Source organism: Ptychodera flava, chromosome 17 (assembly GCF_041260155.1).
Source record: "Ptychodera flava strain L36383 chromosome 17, AS_Pfla_20210202, whole genome shotgun sequence".
Classification (NCBI taxonomy): Eukaryota; Metazoa; Hemichordata; class Enteropneusta; family Ptychoderidae; genus Ptychodera; species Ptychodera flava.
The window spans coordinates 31,582,887-31,598,320 of NC_091944.1; the positions used below are offsets into that span (position 1 = coordinate 31,582,887).

Sequence of the window (15,434 nt, forward strand, 5' to 3'; positions counted from 1 at the left end):
AAGATGGTAGAAAGTTTTCTTACAGCAAGAGCTTTAAAATGAATCCCCACAAGTGGTATGTCAGAAAAAGAATTATAAAAGTTTTAGAGTCGGAATATCTGATCCCGAGGCTCATTCTAGCTTAATTATGGTGTAACAGGCAAGGATCTCAGTTTCAAGCACATTCAGTGTTAAAAAGTTGTCAAGTCACAAGCTTCAGAAACTTTCCCCATTCCAATTTTCTGATATGTGAATTCAGCTTACTTTTTCTTACAGCTATGTGAAATCCTATTTTTTGAATATCTTTAAGAAATTTTGTGTAAACCAACTGATCTGGGTTTTGTTTCCTACAACCTGATAAACCTATAAATATGTCGCTTTGCAACAAGTATAACAAAAATTAACAATACTGAAAAGTGTTCATTGACAAGAAGAATTTGTCTCGCATCTGGAATATTTGATCATCCCAATTTTCTTCCCCACAGCATGTATAATCAATCCCAAAATTCCAATACAGTTTCACAATTATCACGGAAAAGATGAATTAAAGTTTCATCAGTTTTCTCACAGAATGTACATTTCTCAGAATCAACTCTTGGTGATGTCATTTTTGACAGGATTACATTAGTTGGTAGAATATTATGCAGTATTTTAAACTGAAAGGCTCAGGCTCTCATCTTATTATCTATTGTTGTTTTATGAGGTATCTGGTATAGAGTATCCCAATTATCAATAAATTCATTGAATATTACAGTTCTGACCTTTGGGGGATGAAGTAAAGATTTACAATGTCTTTATACACATTCCTAGAGAAGCAATTGTTTATATCCTTTAACACAGTACCACACTTCAAATTAATATGTCTTTCAGGAACAGTAAAATTGGTAATTTTTGCAGTATCTATGTTGTTTTTAAAATCATTTAGAAGTGCTTTGATGAGACCAAACCAGCTAAGATAGATGACCGTGGTACTCCCATTTCACATATCTCATCCTATGATAGTATTTGACCATTTTTATTTGACCATTTCCTCTTACTGTCCAATGTACAGTATGTCAACTGTTATTAATTCTTTGAAAATTAGATTATTCCAAATTATTTGTTCTAATAAGTCTTTTTTATTGTCAACTGATTATTTAATTTCTGACCAAACTTGTAATATGTTTCTGAAGAAACTAGTAAATTTATTCGAAAGCTCATTGACTATAAAATTACAGTTTTGTAATATCTCTATGCCACCTACTCATTCCAATTCGAAAAAAACCCAAACAATTTCCAAGGGAGTTTGATGGTGATGCCAAAATATTATTTTCGGGTCCAATTTTTACTTTTGGCTTTATATATGGAGCTGATACCTGGCATTGAAATTCCACCTTGTCGTATGTCACCTATCATAGTCTTTCTATAACTATTTTGTCAGGACCTTTACACAGAAATTTCTATAACAATCTTTTAATTTTTGTCAATCTATTAAGTGATATATCAACCACATTCATAACATACTGGATTCTGGAAATAGCTATACTCTTAATAATTTGAATTTTACCCAACACGGTCAGATCTCTGCATTTCCATTTCTGCATTGAATTTTTTCTATTGGCTCTGCAAAGTTCATGTTCAGAGTCTTCTTTTATCACATGATATATAAATACCAGCGATTTCAATTGGGTCATCTGGCCACCTTAGACCCAATGGTGTTTCTTTCCTCCAATTGTTCTTTCCAAGCCACATTGCGTCACTTTGTTTACGTTTTACTTTGAGCCCTGATATATCTTTAAAATCATATGGTAGATTAAATAGATTTTCTGCAGATTCTATATCTTGTACGAAACATGTGATGTGATTACTTTTACTAGTACGGAGCCACTTTACTGTATGATAAAGCGAATGTTATTCAAACCTGCAAGCTTAGCAAATTAGACATGCACTTAGTTTTGCAGTTCGATCCAATGTAGTCGCCTGTTGGTAATTTTACCCTGAAATATTCTATCCTGAATCAATACTCAGACGTATCCGGCCGATTACCCTAAGACTTGTCACAAGTTTGATGTATATCTTGCTATTATCGCACCTCTTATTTGCTTAGAATTGTGTGACAATTCATTACCATGTTGCAACAAGAACAACGTTTTTCTCTTTCTCACCAGTCAATATACACTCAAGAAAAGTTTGATAAGGATAATTTATTTATTTTTATAGACATTCAAAAGCAGTTTCTTAAGAAACAAAGAATGTACATTTCCATTGATATTCGTAAATTCAACATTCTTAGCCATTATTGTTGGAAACTATTCATCGGTAAATGTCATCATTTCACATCGGTAAACTAAATAGTAGCTATGATGTCGAAGCAATATAACATCTAAATTTATGCTTTGTTTGGTCGTTTTCCTTTTGATGTTCAAATAATCGTTAACAGTAACTAAAATCATCTGTATTCACGCTTGAATGGATTTTAATAGTGGCCTGCGGTTGTATCGAAGGATCGACAGAAACCTTGTAGCATACAAATTGACAGCCCTTGAGTCAGAACAGCATACATTTGTTTGCCCGATGGCTTACAACTATACAGTCGCCCAAAATTGCGTGTTTCACAAGCCGAGGGAAACAGACTGTTGGTGGCGACTCTCAGGCCCGAGGGAAAGCAAACTATGCTGCTTACTGAATAAGACCAAGCAGTATGTCCATTACAACACACTTCATCCAATTTTCTCACTGAAAATTTGAAAATTTCTGCTGTCATTGATCTCAGTCGAAGTGAGACGCCGTAACCATCTTCCTTTAGGTGTTCTAGAATGTGAGCATGCGTAGACGGCACTTTCTATTTCACCCAGTCAACAGTTGTTCGAACTGTTAAACGGTTAACAGTTTTCAAAACGGTCAACCTTTTCGGCAATCAACTATTTACATGTATCAGCACCAACATGATACATACCAAGATATTAAAAACAAACTAAAGAATCACGACAGAGATTGGTTGAGGTGTATTGTAATGAAAAAGTCACAGATGCCATTGTACCATTCTTCGTCCAAACTTTGTTGTGATTCGTTAATTAACTGACAAGTAGAATGCATCATTTTCACGCTGATATATGCAAAGAGCATGTTACCCGATAACAGTGACAGTTAACCATTAAACAGTTCGGAACTGACTAGGGAAATTTGACTGTGACATCAACGCATGCGCACATTCTAACGCGTGAAGATCTGTGTCGTCTGCGGCCTTGACGAGCGAATTAGAAGAATATTGAGGAACTTCTCGACTTTTCGGCGAGAACATTGGATGAGGTGTGTTAAATAACACGTATTGACTAGTCATATTCGAGTAATGACATATGTTTGTGTTCCCTCTGGCATGGGTTGCCCAAAATAGTCAGTTTCCCCGACCTACGGCCTCATGAAACAAACTGTTATGGACGTTTCTCAGGTAAACAAACGTAAGCTGTTACCCTCATGGCAGGTCAATATGTGTATAATATTTTTGTCTAAAATTGCACAACACTTAGTCATATCATACAAAATAGTTCATCTGCCAGCAAATACTAACGAATTTGAAAAACGATATCTCTTGAAACATAGCAAGGCGTCAAAGTGAGCGATATAAGCGAGTGCCGAAGTTGAAGCATAATTTCGGCTAATCTTTGAACATAATTATACTAAAAGTTAAAATTAAGTGTTGTTCAATCACAAAATTTGTACTCTTTGTTCGTATTTCATACATTTCTAAGTGCATTCTGAACTCGACATCTGCAGAAGGTCATGCAGTCGGGCTGGTCATGCAGTCGGGCTAAAACTTTTTGTCTGGGCAAAGTTCGCTGTAAAACCCAATCTACGTGGCAGGAACGCCTTCCTTCCTAAGTTATCATAGCATGGGATCCATCAATCAGATCTGCCTGGTGAGGTAGTCCAGGAATTCATAAAATCGCGCGTGGATAACATCTTTGTAAAGAAAGTATGACTGCTATAAGGGCCCTGAACTGATGATGTTGAATAACACAAAAGCTTCTATCAGTCCAAGCTTTAGTAAGCACTCACCATTGACTTTTCATGTGTTGATAAGCACTCAGCAAAGTGTAAGGTTAGCGGCGTTTAAAGCCTTAATTTTTTGAAGTATTTTCCTGTAACTTTACTGTTTGTAAAGATGTTTCTACGGTGTAATCCCAAAATCATCTCAAAATACCTGTTGTTCAATTTATCAACACAGCATGTATGGTTTCAACGTCCAATGTTATAGTTGAAAACGGATAATTAGCACAGGTCAGAGTTCAAAACGGATAATTAGCTCAGGTCAGAGTTCAAAACGGATAATTAGCAAAGGTCAGAGTTCATTTTTCAACAGTAAGGTTGTATTATATTGCACGCAATGTATTTTGTTTTCAAGGCAAATACTTAGTATTTTAACATGCGTAAGGCATAAAAATAAAAATATAACATTTGTTTTCTAGAATGAAAACAGAAAATATTGTCAAAAGTTTATTGACACTTTTGAGATACCATGGCAAGTTTCCCTCGCTCTTCAAACCATAGACAAGGTTGGCCATATTGCCACATTGCTGGGGGGGGGGGGGCAAACTTTCAAACTTTCGACAAAATTTAAAGTAAGTATAAATGTTTTACACGTAATAAATATTGTTAATGTATGATATATTCTTGAAGATAAAAAACCCTCTTTGTCATGTATTTAAATTGCAATTATTTTTAATCCAAAAATTCCAGGGCATGACCAGACCCCTGTTTCCGTCCCAATAATCGAAGGTCAATAGTAATACATCATTAAATTGGCATTGCATTCTTTTCATCAAGACGCTGTTTTTACAACTAAGGTAGAATGCGACTCGGGGACAGATATTCGGATTCTGGAACTCTCACATTACTTTCTATCCACCACTCGTGGGGGCTCATTTTGAAGCTTTTGGAGTAATTAAATTTTTACCGACTTTTTTCTTTGGGGGGGGAGGGGAGGGGAGAATCGAAAATATTATTTTTCTTTCGATATAGTTTATTCAAGGTTGGCGGCCATTTTGTATTTAAAGTTTCCGTAAATATTGGGCATTTTTTCTCTCTTTTAAACGGCAACACCCCCAATTTTTATTCCTGATTTCGAAAAAGAACGTTTTTTGAGGCAAGTATGTCTTAGATTTCGATGCGCAAACTAACATAATTCTATAGGGTATTACAATGGAAGTAACAGCAAGAAGTAAGTCGGGATTTGCTTCTTTGAGAAATAATATCGTACATTTAAATATTAAGACATCAGCTTGATATTGCACTTTCAACTGTGTTACAAACCTTCGCACAATAGCTGACCGAATACAACGAAAGAGCAAAACAGAATATTGACTGATATGTAATCTGTGATAAGGCGCTTTAAATAAAATTATTTGTTTGCCGTCAGCGTGCTGGTAGGTTTTCAGAAAAAATAAGAAAACAAACACAATGTTAACACTATTACAAATAAAAATATCATTTTTCCAAAAGAAACCAAGTAAATAATGAGCTTATGTTAATACACTTGTGTTTTTGTCTGTGTTTGTTTCCCTGGCTGGCTGGTAGGTTTCAACTTGAAAAATTAGGAACGGCAAACAAAGAATTTTCTTTAAATGGCCTAAAAACGAAACATTTGGAAAAGATATACATTACAAATAGTTCATACAGATCCGGAAGAAAGGATTTCTATTAAATGTGATGAAATATTCAGGCAGATTATGAGATGAAGTCATAAAACATATACTTTTAGTCATATACACATTTACATATTACACAGGCATGTATTGACATTGTCAGTTATATCATACAGTACGTGAGACTATGAGAAAATTGATTCGGAGGTTTAAAAAGCTACTGTTGTTGTGTGTATACATATTAATGATGACATCATGATGCAGGTGATGACATCATATGTGTGACAATCCGTTTTTAAAACCTGATCCAAAAGATGTTCAACCTGGGAGAATGTTGACCCAGGCTGAGTTGATATTTCCTGTACATGCAGGAGATTTTGGTGAACTGAAATGTGTTCTTCTCATTTTGAATAAGTTGATCGCTAACATTTCTCATTCTCATCGTCAAGTTCAACTTGAAAACAAGGGATGGACTACGGGAGGCGGGCAAGGCGCAATGTAATCTGCGTAACTGCTAAAGGCAGACGTAATATAAATTTCTGTGATATTCTAGAAATGTGAATATATTTCATATTAAGATTTTTTAGAACATCACTTACTCAAAAAGGAACTCTCTTCGTGAATAAAGCAAACTCCCTTACTTGAAACTCACAGAGGGTGTCATATTTTGACATGTTTTAAATCATTGAGAGATATTATGCACAAGACAAATACGATGATTATACATATGAGCTTCTGTAAACCTTTTAGGTTCTACGTTGCTCCCCTTCACTTCAATTGTGGTTCCAACACACATGTGACGCTTGGCAAAATAACACATTTTAGTAAAATTTTGACATTACATATGACATAGATCGTTCGTTCGTTCTCCCCTGTAAATGTGCCGAGAGGTTTAACATAAATCGACATTTCGTATTTCAGAACATCCATATTTACATCGTTGCTTTGGATTCTCAGTGATATGTAAACAGATTTATCTTCAAAAGCAAAACATATTTCTTGTATATACATGTGCATGCAGATATGTCATACAATTATAGACAAGTATTGAGTTACAAGTATCCCACTATTTACAATTAAATATAGTCAACACCATGCAAACTGCATAGATAGATACTTTAATCAGAAGCTACGATAGAATTTCCATTTAATTTTGGAATTTATTCACCAGCTGGCTAAAGATTCACAGTCCGAATAGTTGCTGCAGATCGTGGGATCGGCCATGTTCGTGGAAGCTCGCGTATATAGAACATAAATATTTGATTATGATATCAGTGCTCCCCTCCAACGATAACACGCACTCCCTGAAGATATACTGGCGTTAAACGCGACGTGGTTCATCAAGAAATCACAAAATATGTAACAATAAACAAGAATTGACAATTTTTCTACAGTATTGCCCTCCCTTCAGTATGTTCCTTTTGAGGACTCATATCAAAACATGTTAAGTAAATGAAGTTTTTGCTTTTTACTTTAGCTGAAATCAAAAAACAGATTTTCCCTCTTAGCGTTAACGCGTATATAGCGGTCGTTACTTAAATTTCAGACGCTGATGAATTGAAGGTATTTTGGTTCTCTGACCCCAAATTTGCATAGCGACACGTTATTTTGATTCTCGACTGTTACAGCGAATGGTTTAAAGTATTAAAAATTGAGCAAAAACTTGACTATGGAGACGTGTATTACCTTTAGGGCAAATAAGGAGAGAAACAATCAAATATGTCGACAGCTGCCGTACAGTTGTATTGAGTCCGTACCGAAATCTAATATACAATTGATACATCTGACAACAAAACACTGATTTGTATTCATTGACTTTCCACAGGGGCCTTCACGTGTTTAATCCAGCCAGCTGTTTGGTAATAAACTATTCGAAATATTTGAAAAGAAGCCTGAATGACTAACGCAACACTACTTTGTATTTATTCATCAAGCGTACATTCTGGAACTTCAATTCTTAAGTTCATGCAATTTTACTGACAGAGTCAAAACACTTTTCCTGCAAACAAACCTTTGCATAATTTGGTATGCCACATGGCCATATGTTGTATATGTATGCAAACAATTTTTAAAAAAATGAAAATGAAAAATATCGTTTTTCATAGCGATTTGGGTCACTTGTTTCGCTCAATAAAGGACGTAGATCGTCATCACTCGCGCATGCTCCCTGCATTTTTCTGTGCACTAACTAATGCTGATACTTTTTAACAAGCAGTTTCTACTGATCGTCTTCTGAAATTAAAGTTACCACCTTCATTCGTAATGAACGTATTTAACAGCTCAGGTCTTCGCAACCGCACGACAGTTTGTGCGCGAAACAGACAAACTGTACGTCTCGCTGTGCCGCTCTTTTCTTATGACAATGTTGGAACAAAATAAATAGCTTAAATAGTTATTTGTAGTTCTTGTTCGGACCAAACATTCACGTGCGCGTATTCTGTTCACATCACAAATGAAATAATGCAAACATGCGTACATTTTTACTAAATTGAATCCCTTGTAAAATACAGTGTTGTGAGCTATGCCACGGTATATACCAAGCGTTGCGTAGGTGTCACATTTCGCGAATGCTCAAGAGACGATCCACGCCCTTTAAGGTAGAACGCACCTCGGGGACAGACATTCGGACTCTCAAACTTTTACAATTCTGTTCTGATATACCATATGTGGGGGTTCATTTTAAAGCTCTTGGTGAAAGAAAACTTTTCACCGGCTTAGTTTTTTGAAATTCGAAAATTTTCATTCTTCTCCATAGAGTTAACACAGGGATGGCGGCCATTTTGAATTTCTAATATCGGTAAATCTTGAGTAATTTGTTTCTCTAGTACCAAAATTTGTACGGTGACCCCCTATTTTTATTCTTGATTTTGAAAGAGAATGATTGAAAGATTCCTTGAGGAAAGTTAGAGCAAAAGTTTAAGTCTTTCATTTTCGAGGTGCATACTACCTTAAAGTGACACTGCATTTTTATGATAGGAGTCACGGTGGAATCAATAGCGGCTTATGCACGGAATGTAATGTGACGTTAACCCACGAAGAAGACCGGTTCCACTGAATTTGTCCGTTGTAATTGTAATAATCATGTGTAAATATTTGAATATTATCAATTTGTCAATCGTCAGTACCCGCTGCTACTTATAATAAACTGTCCTTCGGGTCATTTTCAATCATGGACTATGTGGCTTTGTGTAATCCGTTGAAAGAAAGATTTATCTACGGCAACTAAGCTTCGTTTTCAACACATATATTGCATTTTACTTTGTTTAACACATTAACATACGCTTTAAGTCACCCCCCCCCCCCAAAAAAAACAACAATCCACACGTTGATAGTATGATGACATACCGTATAGATAACACGAATTGACAATAACATAGCCAGCTGGATAAAAGAGATATCATAAATCTATTCTATAAATTTACAAAAGTACATCTTTTCTCTTATTATTTGCTAGCTGTCGTCTAATCCAGGGGTGCTCTACACTGAGAACATGTCTCCATGCCTTCGCTATAGTTTTCTATCTGTATAGTTGTGTCGTGAAGGTTGTACCGTGCTTCAAGTATCCTGGCAGCTTCTGATAACACGCTTTGTGGGTCCACCTCTTTGCCCTCTGTCGGTGATTCTATGATGGCAGAAAACAAGATTAAATCAGTCACAGTGCTTTCCCGGTCTTTGTTAATCACCTCTGTGTCGTCTTCGCTCGGAGGTTTTACAGTTTGGGCTGATTATAAAAATAAGTTTTGGTCGATCTTATTGGTGAGTTGCTGGTCTCGATCCACGTTATGTCTTCCCGCTAAACATAAATTCCGAACAAATATCGCTCGTAAAGATTGTAATTTTCCAATTATAGCGGATTCCCAGCAAAGTTCATTCTAGTCATATAAATATTAAACTGTATTGTTTTTGAATTGCCCGGAACAGTCGTCTTAGTAAACAACTGATGAATATTTTTATATTAACAAGCCGAGTAAGAAGCATCATTGCCTACTTACAAATGGAGACTATTCAGTCTGCAATATGTGCAGCGAACAGTTAGAAAGAAATCAATATGTTGTGAACTCAACTCAATACCAGAGACCAAAATCGATGAATGACTCACCTATGGCTAAATGTACTGCTAGTGCGTTCCTACCCATTGTCAATGACCATATATGTAATGAATGGATAGATTTCACACCATCTATTTCACTTAATGTACTCTGCACTTCAGTAAAATCGAACCCCTTTGGTGTGGCTGAAAGTGGAAGCAAAAAAGCAAATCATATTTATAGGTCATGACAACGGCGCAGATTTTGTGAACTGTAGATCTACAGTGTGTCGCATTAAGGTTGAGGTCCATTTATCAATTCACTGTAGTACTCTTCACGCACAGACTACTTACGTTGGCCGTCTGAGGTTGCATCGGTTTTCGTTCGGGTTTCTTTCGAATTAATGTACTACGACATATTCAAAAATCGGAAGATTATGAACTCCGTGAATGTGTCACAAACAGAACTTTCCTGTGCCTTCCTTTTCCTTTCGAAAGTAAAATCTCGACACCGAGTCAACGCATTTTATAACTTTTTCCAGTGATGTGATTTCTTAGGTTTTTATTTAAGCAATAAAGCACACTCAGCGATGGTATACCACGAGATTTTTACCAGTTCACGACATATATTCACGAGCGATAGCGAGTGCATATATGTCGTGAACTGGTCAAAACGGAGTGATATACCGTCACTGGGTATGATTTATTGCTATTATATCATAACAGTATATTGTAATTCTGGAATGGAACGTCAAAAGCGGATTTTTGCTTAAGCCGAGAGCTTGCGCGTGTGTCAGCCATGGTATGTATACCACGAATATACGCCGGTTCCTTTCATGTCTCGACCAATCAGATCGCTGTATTTGCTTGATGGTGCAAATACAGCGATCTGGCTGGTCGAGACGCGAAAAGAACAGTGGTATATTGGCGATATACCATGGCTGGCATACTCGCGAGCTCTCAGCTTGAGCAAAAATCCGTTTTTCACGTTCCGCGCCAGAATTTCAATATACTGTTATGATATAATAGCAATAAATCACACCCAGCGACGGTATACCACTCGATTTTGACCAGTTCACTTCATATATGCACTCGCTATCGCTCGTGCCTCGTGCATGTATGTCGTGAACTGGTCAAAATCTCGAGGTATACCGTCGCTGGGTGTGCTTTCTTGGTTAAATAACATCGGTACCTATACCAACACCAAAATATAGATGTTTGCACTAATTTAACCCATGGTATTTTAAAATAAATGGGCCTACAGTCATTTCCTGCGGCTGAGAAAATGAAGTTAAACATAACTTTGCTGACTTTTGTCGTTTTCGCTGGGTCATCGTATCAATGGACGAGAGTAAATGAAAACTCAAAATTAATCGAAAGTCACATAAAGCTCCTAACAACCCTACCCAATATTCCTGAGGCAGGTTGGAGAAACAATATCGTTCCAGAATTCACTCTTAAAGTATAATTATTTACTCATTTTTTGTCTGAATATAGAACTCACCTTCCATAAGTACGACAATTGCATCTTTGAGTATACTGACTGTTGTTGACAACACTATCGCGGAAAATATAAATGTACATATCGGATCTGCTATGGCGTACTCTGGCTGTATATGGAATAAAAATAAAATTATTTGCGGTAGTTACAATTCTTTCTTCATAATTATGATACCATTTACTTGTGAATCACACTGATGATTGTCTGTTAGTGACCTCAAGATGTATACTTTTTGGATCGTCTTAAACCTTTTTGCAATTATGTTGCAGATATGCCATGCTTGGAGGCAAAAATACTTTTGCTTTCTCATTATGCGTAGCTAGTCAGTGCAAACAAACTGTAACTTCTAATTTTGCGCTCCCGTCACTATTTTTGGTGCTGTTCAAATGCTGTCACTGAGGTACCGTGACCCACTTTTACTTTTCTGATAACTAGTCAAAAAGAGTATTATCAAAGATTTTTGCAAATCTACGCATGCGTAGAAGCTTCGCTGGCGCAGGCTTTCGATTATGGCAATTCTCTACCCACCTTGAAATAAATAATCACGGCTGCCGTGAGGACACCCACACTCTGTAAAATGTCACCGAGAACATGAATGAGCGCCGCCCTGACATTGACGTTTTGTTCCCGATGTCCCGACCCATCTTCATGGCTGTGAGAGTGCGCAGGAAAGGTACTGCCGTGCGTATGTCCATGCCCACAGTCGTGAAGCGTTATACCAATGCTGAAACATAGGGTGTACAATTTCAACGATTGTAGCAGGCAGTATGCTCTACAAACACTAATCACTTATTCCAGTTATATTGTTACAAGGACAGGAGCTGTGAGTTTGATGATATTATAAAACAATTACAGACATGTTTCAACATGCGATTAATTCCGGTCTAAATTCTACTTCAACAATAAAATTGGATGTCCCCCTTTTATAGGCTCTATCAACAAGTTGTCTTTGAAGACAACAAATTTGACATGGTTTTGTCGATAGAACATGAAACGCTGTCTGACAAACTGAAGAGAAATAATAGAAAACATACATTCTTAGTAAATTACATCGTAAAGTATAAGTGTGTTTAATGTACATGCCTGCACACATACTTTGAAGACACGTTAAAGGACCGTTTACTGTTAGGCCTATCAAAACAATATGTGTGTTTTCCAGTAACCTGAAATACTCACCGAAACTTTTTTCTCATTTTCAAAAATTACGCATAACTTGCCGTTTTTTGATGAGTCCCACCGTCAATAAAAAAAAAAACAAGTTTCCAACCAACCTACCACAATTTCCCATGAGCTTGTTAACGGAAACACATTTTTCCTTTACGCCCAATTATAGGCATTGTCAAACAACCTTCGCATGAAATGTTGAATAAAGACTGACAATTAAATGGCAAAATGACAACTTGCCCGTAAAATATTATTGTAAGTTCGATTCAATATTTGTTTTTAATGTTTCAGAGAATAGGTAGGTTTTCGTGACAGTACCTGTGTGGATAGAGGAACTGCGGTAGGAGCAAGGTGTAACGACTCAATGTTCCATAAAGCTAAGAAAATACGTTTCCGATAAAGAAATGTATTAAGGTAAGTCAGTTGAAAATGACATGCAAGCACCCGATCAATATCCTTGACTATATTTCCTTATTGAGACAGATTTTCCATATTTTAGTCTCATATTGTCATTTGTTTATAAAAGTGTATAATAATTCTAATGTGTGATATAACGCGTTATTCACAAAAAAACCCGGCGTACTAATTATCCATTCCTGGCACAGACCTTCGCACTTTTGGTACACCAAACAACAATTCTTTCGTGATGATAAGTCAATACTTAGTCAAGAAAGCATGTTTTTGCCCGATATCAATATTCACGTTGCCTTATCACGTTAGTGTATCTGTCTTGGCATATACAAATCAAATAGAATTGGTATCTGAGTCCAGGTACGACGTCCGATGAGAAAGATATTTTGACTTTGAGGAGATGGGCTGATTTATTGATCACGTGATTCGTATCTTGACTTCACATGATAATACAGAGTAACAAACACTATGCCCCCAAAGCAGCGCAACGTGAAATCTTTCGTGTGAATGACGCTTCTGATGGTAATAGGGCTTGCAATTATACTTAATAGACAACATAAGTGTTTGTACTGAGTTCATGACGAGAAAAAGAGCGATTTCTTCATGAAATAATTACGGTGTGGATATCAGGTGTGAAAGCAATTTAGGTAGGCCTATTATATGTAAATTTCACATCGTGACATGAAGTGCCGGAAATAACGATGGTATATTAGTTTGAACAGTCCGAATAGTATGATCAATTCTGAATTTGCCAGCATATTTAAATCTGACGTAAATGTGCATTTGTTGGTCATCGGCAGATGACGTCATGAATGGCCAGATTACCGCCTCATTGTGCCTTAATCGCCCCCACCGCGTGAAGATTTTTCACTGGCGAGTATTTTTGACGCCAATGTAAATAGTTTTAATAAAAGCATTGGGATACATTTATTGCAAGGCTGCGTATTATAGCACTTAAATAAAGGAGAAAATCTGACAAATCCCCTGGAATACTTGTGTTGTGGCAATTCTATTTTCAATGACTCTACTCACATCAAATTGACCGCTACACCACAGCCAGCTGTTATCAGCATTATGTCAGCACCAATTTCATAATCCTTGGCGATGACTCGGTGAATGGCTAGGTACACTAACACACCGGTCACAAGCCATATTAGTATGACCGATACTAGAGCACCGAGGATTTCTGAAAAAGGAGAGATGGAACGGTACATTGTCAAAAATCCTAAAATGAGTCAAAACAACGAAACTTACAGTGTGACATCATCATGGTGCAAGGACTGAGGTATATTCCGCTCTGCTTCTAATATTGCTATTTGTAATTTATACTATGAAAAGATCTTAAGACAGTTAGAGACCTTTTTCTATCTCATCGTCACAAATATATTGAATACGTGTGCATATGATACTTTGCGTGTATTCATGTTCTCTTATTAGTCACTTTATTACTCAACAACACACTCAGGGAGTGTGGTAAGGCAAAAATTTCAAAACTCAAAAATGCAAACTTCAACAAACACTTGATGAAGCTGCTGCTGGGGGAGGAACTAAAGTACAAGAAATAAATTTCACAAGAGGTAGTTTATCTTTGTGAGTAAAGATATAAATGAACTTTTCTCTGTCATTCAAATCAAGAAAACCAGGATTATACAAACTTATGGATGAAAATAATATGTCTCGATAAGTGCTGTATTTTGGGCATTCTATGACAAAGTGAAATTCATCCTCAACTTAAGACTATTTGCAGGAAATTGGACCTTTGGATCAAAACCTAGACAATGGGTTACGTCAGTTAAATTATGGTCAACTTCATAGTGCTTCCTTGCAATGGGGTAATAGAATTAATAATCCACTGGGTTGGCCTACTCAAAACACAATGTTGTCAATATTCTGACAACTTTTGATGACTTTACTTCTTGGATGTGTCTTTTCGCTCGATGTTTTTTTTTTCAAACTTGACCAACATAGCGTCGATTTCGGACAAATAAGGCAAATGTATTTTACGATCGCTGTGAATAAAGAGACATTTCAATTCATTAACGCGATATTGTATAAAAGTGCAAAAGTGACCATGTTCGTAAATTTAGCTCCTAATGAGATGCACGATTTTACCAGGACATTGCGACACACGTATTGAGAAAACTGCGTCACAGTCTCCTTAGGGTAGAAAAAATTGCTTGTTATAGAGGGACTCTCAGATGATATATAGCCCCTTAGGATAATGGTAAATTGTACTGCAGAATGGCATAAACCCACGTATTTTCCAGTCTTTTCCATATTGCAATGGATAAAGGTGACGCTGGTGCTGTCATATAGGAAAAGTTAGTTGAACAACTTGTCCTTTGATATCGCTTGTCCACCATTGTTTGTTTTATCATGAACCATAGTTATGTGATTGAGGGACCGGCTATAGTTGATCATAAAGGCAGGGTGTGGGGATAAGAAAAATGACCTTTTTGGTTACTGAATACTTAAAAGCAACAGGTAAGGTCTAGCTCTTGAGATCGTCAAGTTTGTCAAATAATCATTTTGTTTTGCCGACTGACTGTCAGATTTTACTACACGGGCATTTGCAGCTGTGTAGGTTGGAAACTCAAGGGCATACCGTCGCAGCTGACAGTAAATTCTTTTTGGTCGGTTTTGTCCTTCGACGTCATCCGCTTCGTGACTTGATTAATCATCACTGAATGAATGTATATGAGGGCTGTTCTATCGATGATATTTCATTATT

At 36.7% G+C, this 15,434-nt stretch overlaps 1 protein-coding gene across 4 annotated transcripts in view; it reads right to left on the reverse strand.

Moving 5' to 3' along the window:
• Positions 1–2,147: 2,147 nt before the first annotated feature.
• The window catches only part of LOC139116065 (proton-coupled zinc antiporter SLC30A2-like), an 89,272-nt gene continuing 75,985 nt past the window's right edge, over positions 2,148–15,434 (reverse strand). For all 4 annotated transcript variants that reach the window (XM_070678572.1, XM_070678576.1, XM_070678575.1 and 1 more), the window contains exons 4-8: positions 13,736–13,889; positions 11,657–11,852; positions 11,132–11,237; positions 9,700–9,834; positions 2,148–9,222 (exon numbers count right to left, since the gene is read on the reverse strand). In XM_070678572.1, the coding sequence (XP_070534673.1) occupies positions 9,062–9,222; positions 9,700–9,834; positions 11,132–11,237; positions 11,657–11,852; positions 13,736–13,889 (752 nt within the window). In that variant the 3' untranslated portion in view covers positions 2,148–9,061. The remainder of the gene's footprint in view (positions 9,223–9,699; positions 9,835–11,131; positions 11,238–11,656; positions 11,853–13,735; positions 13,890–15,434) is intronic.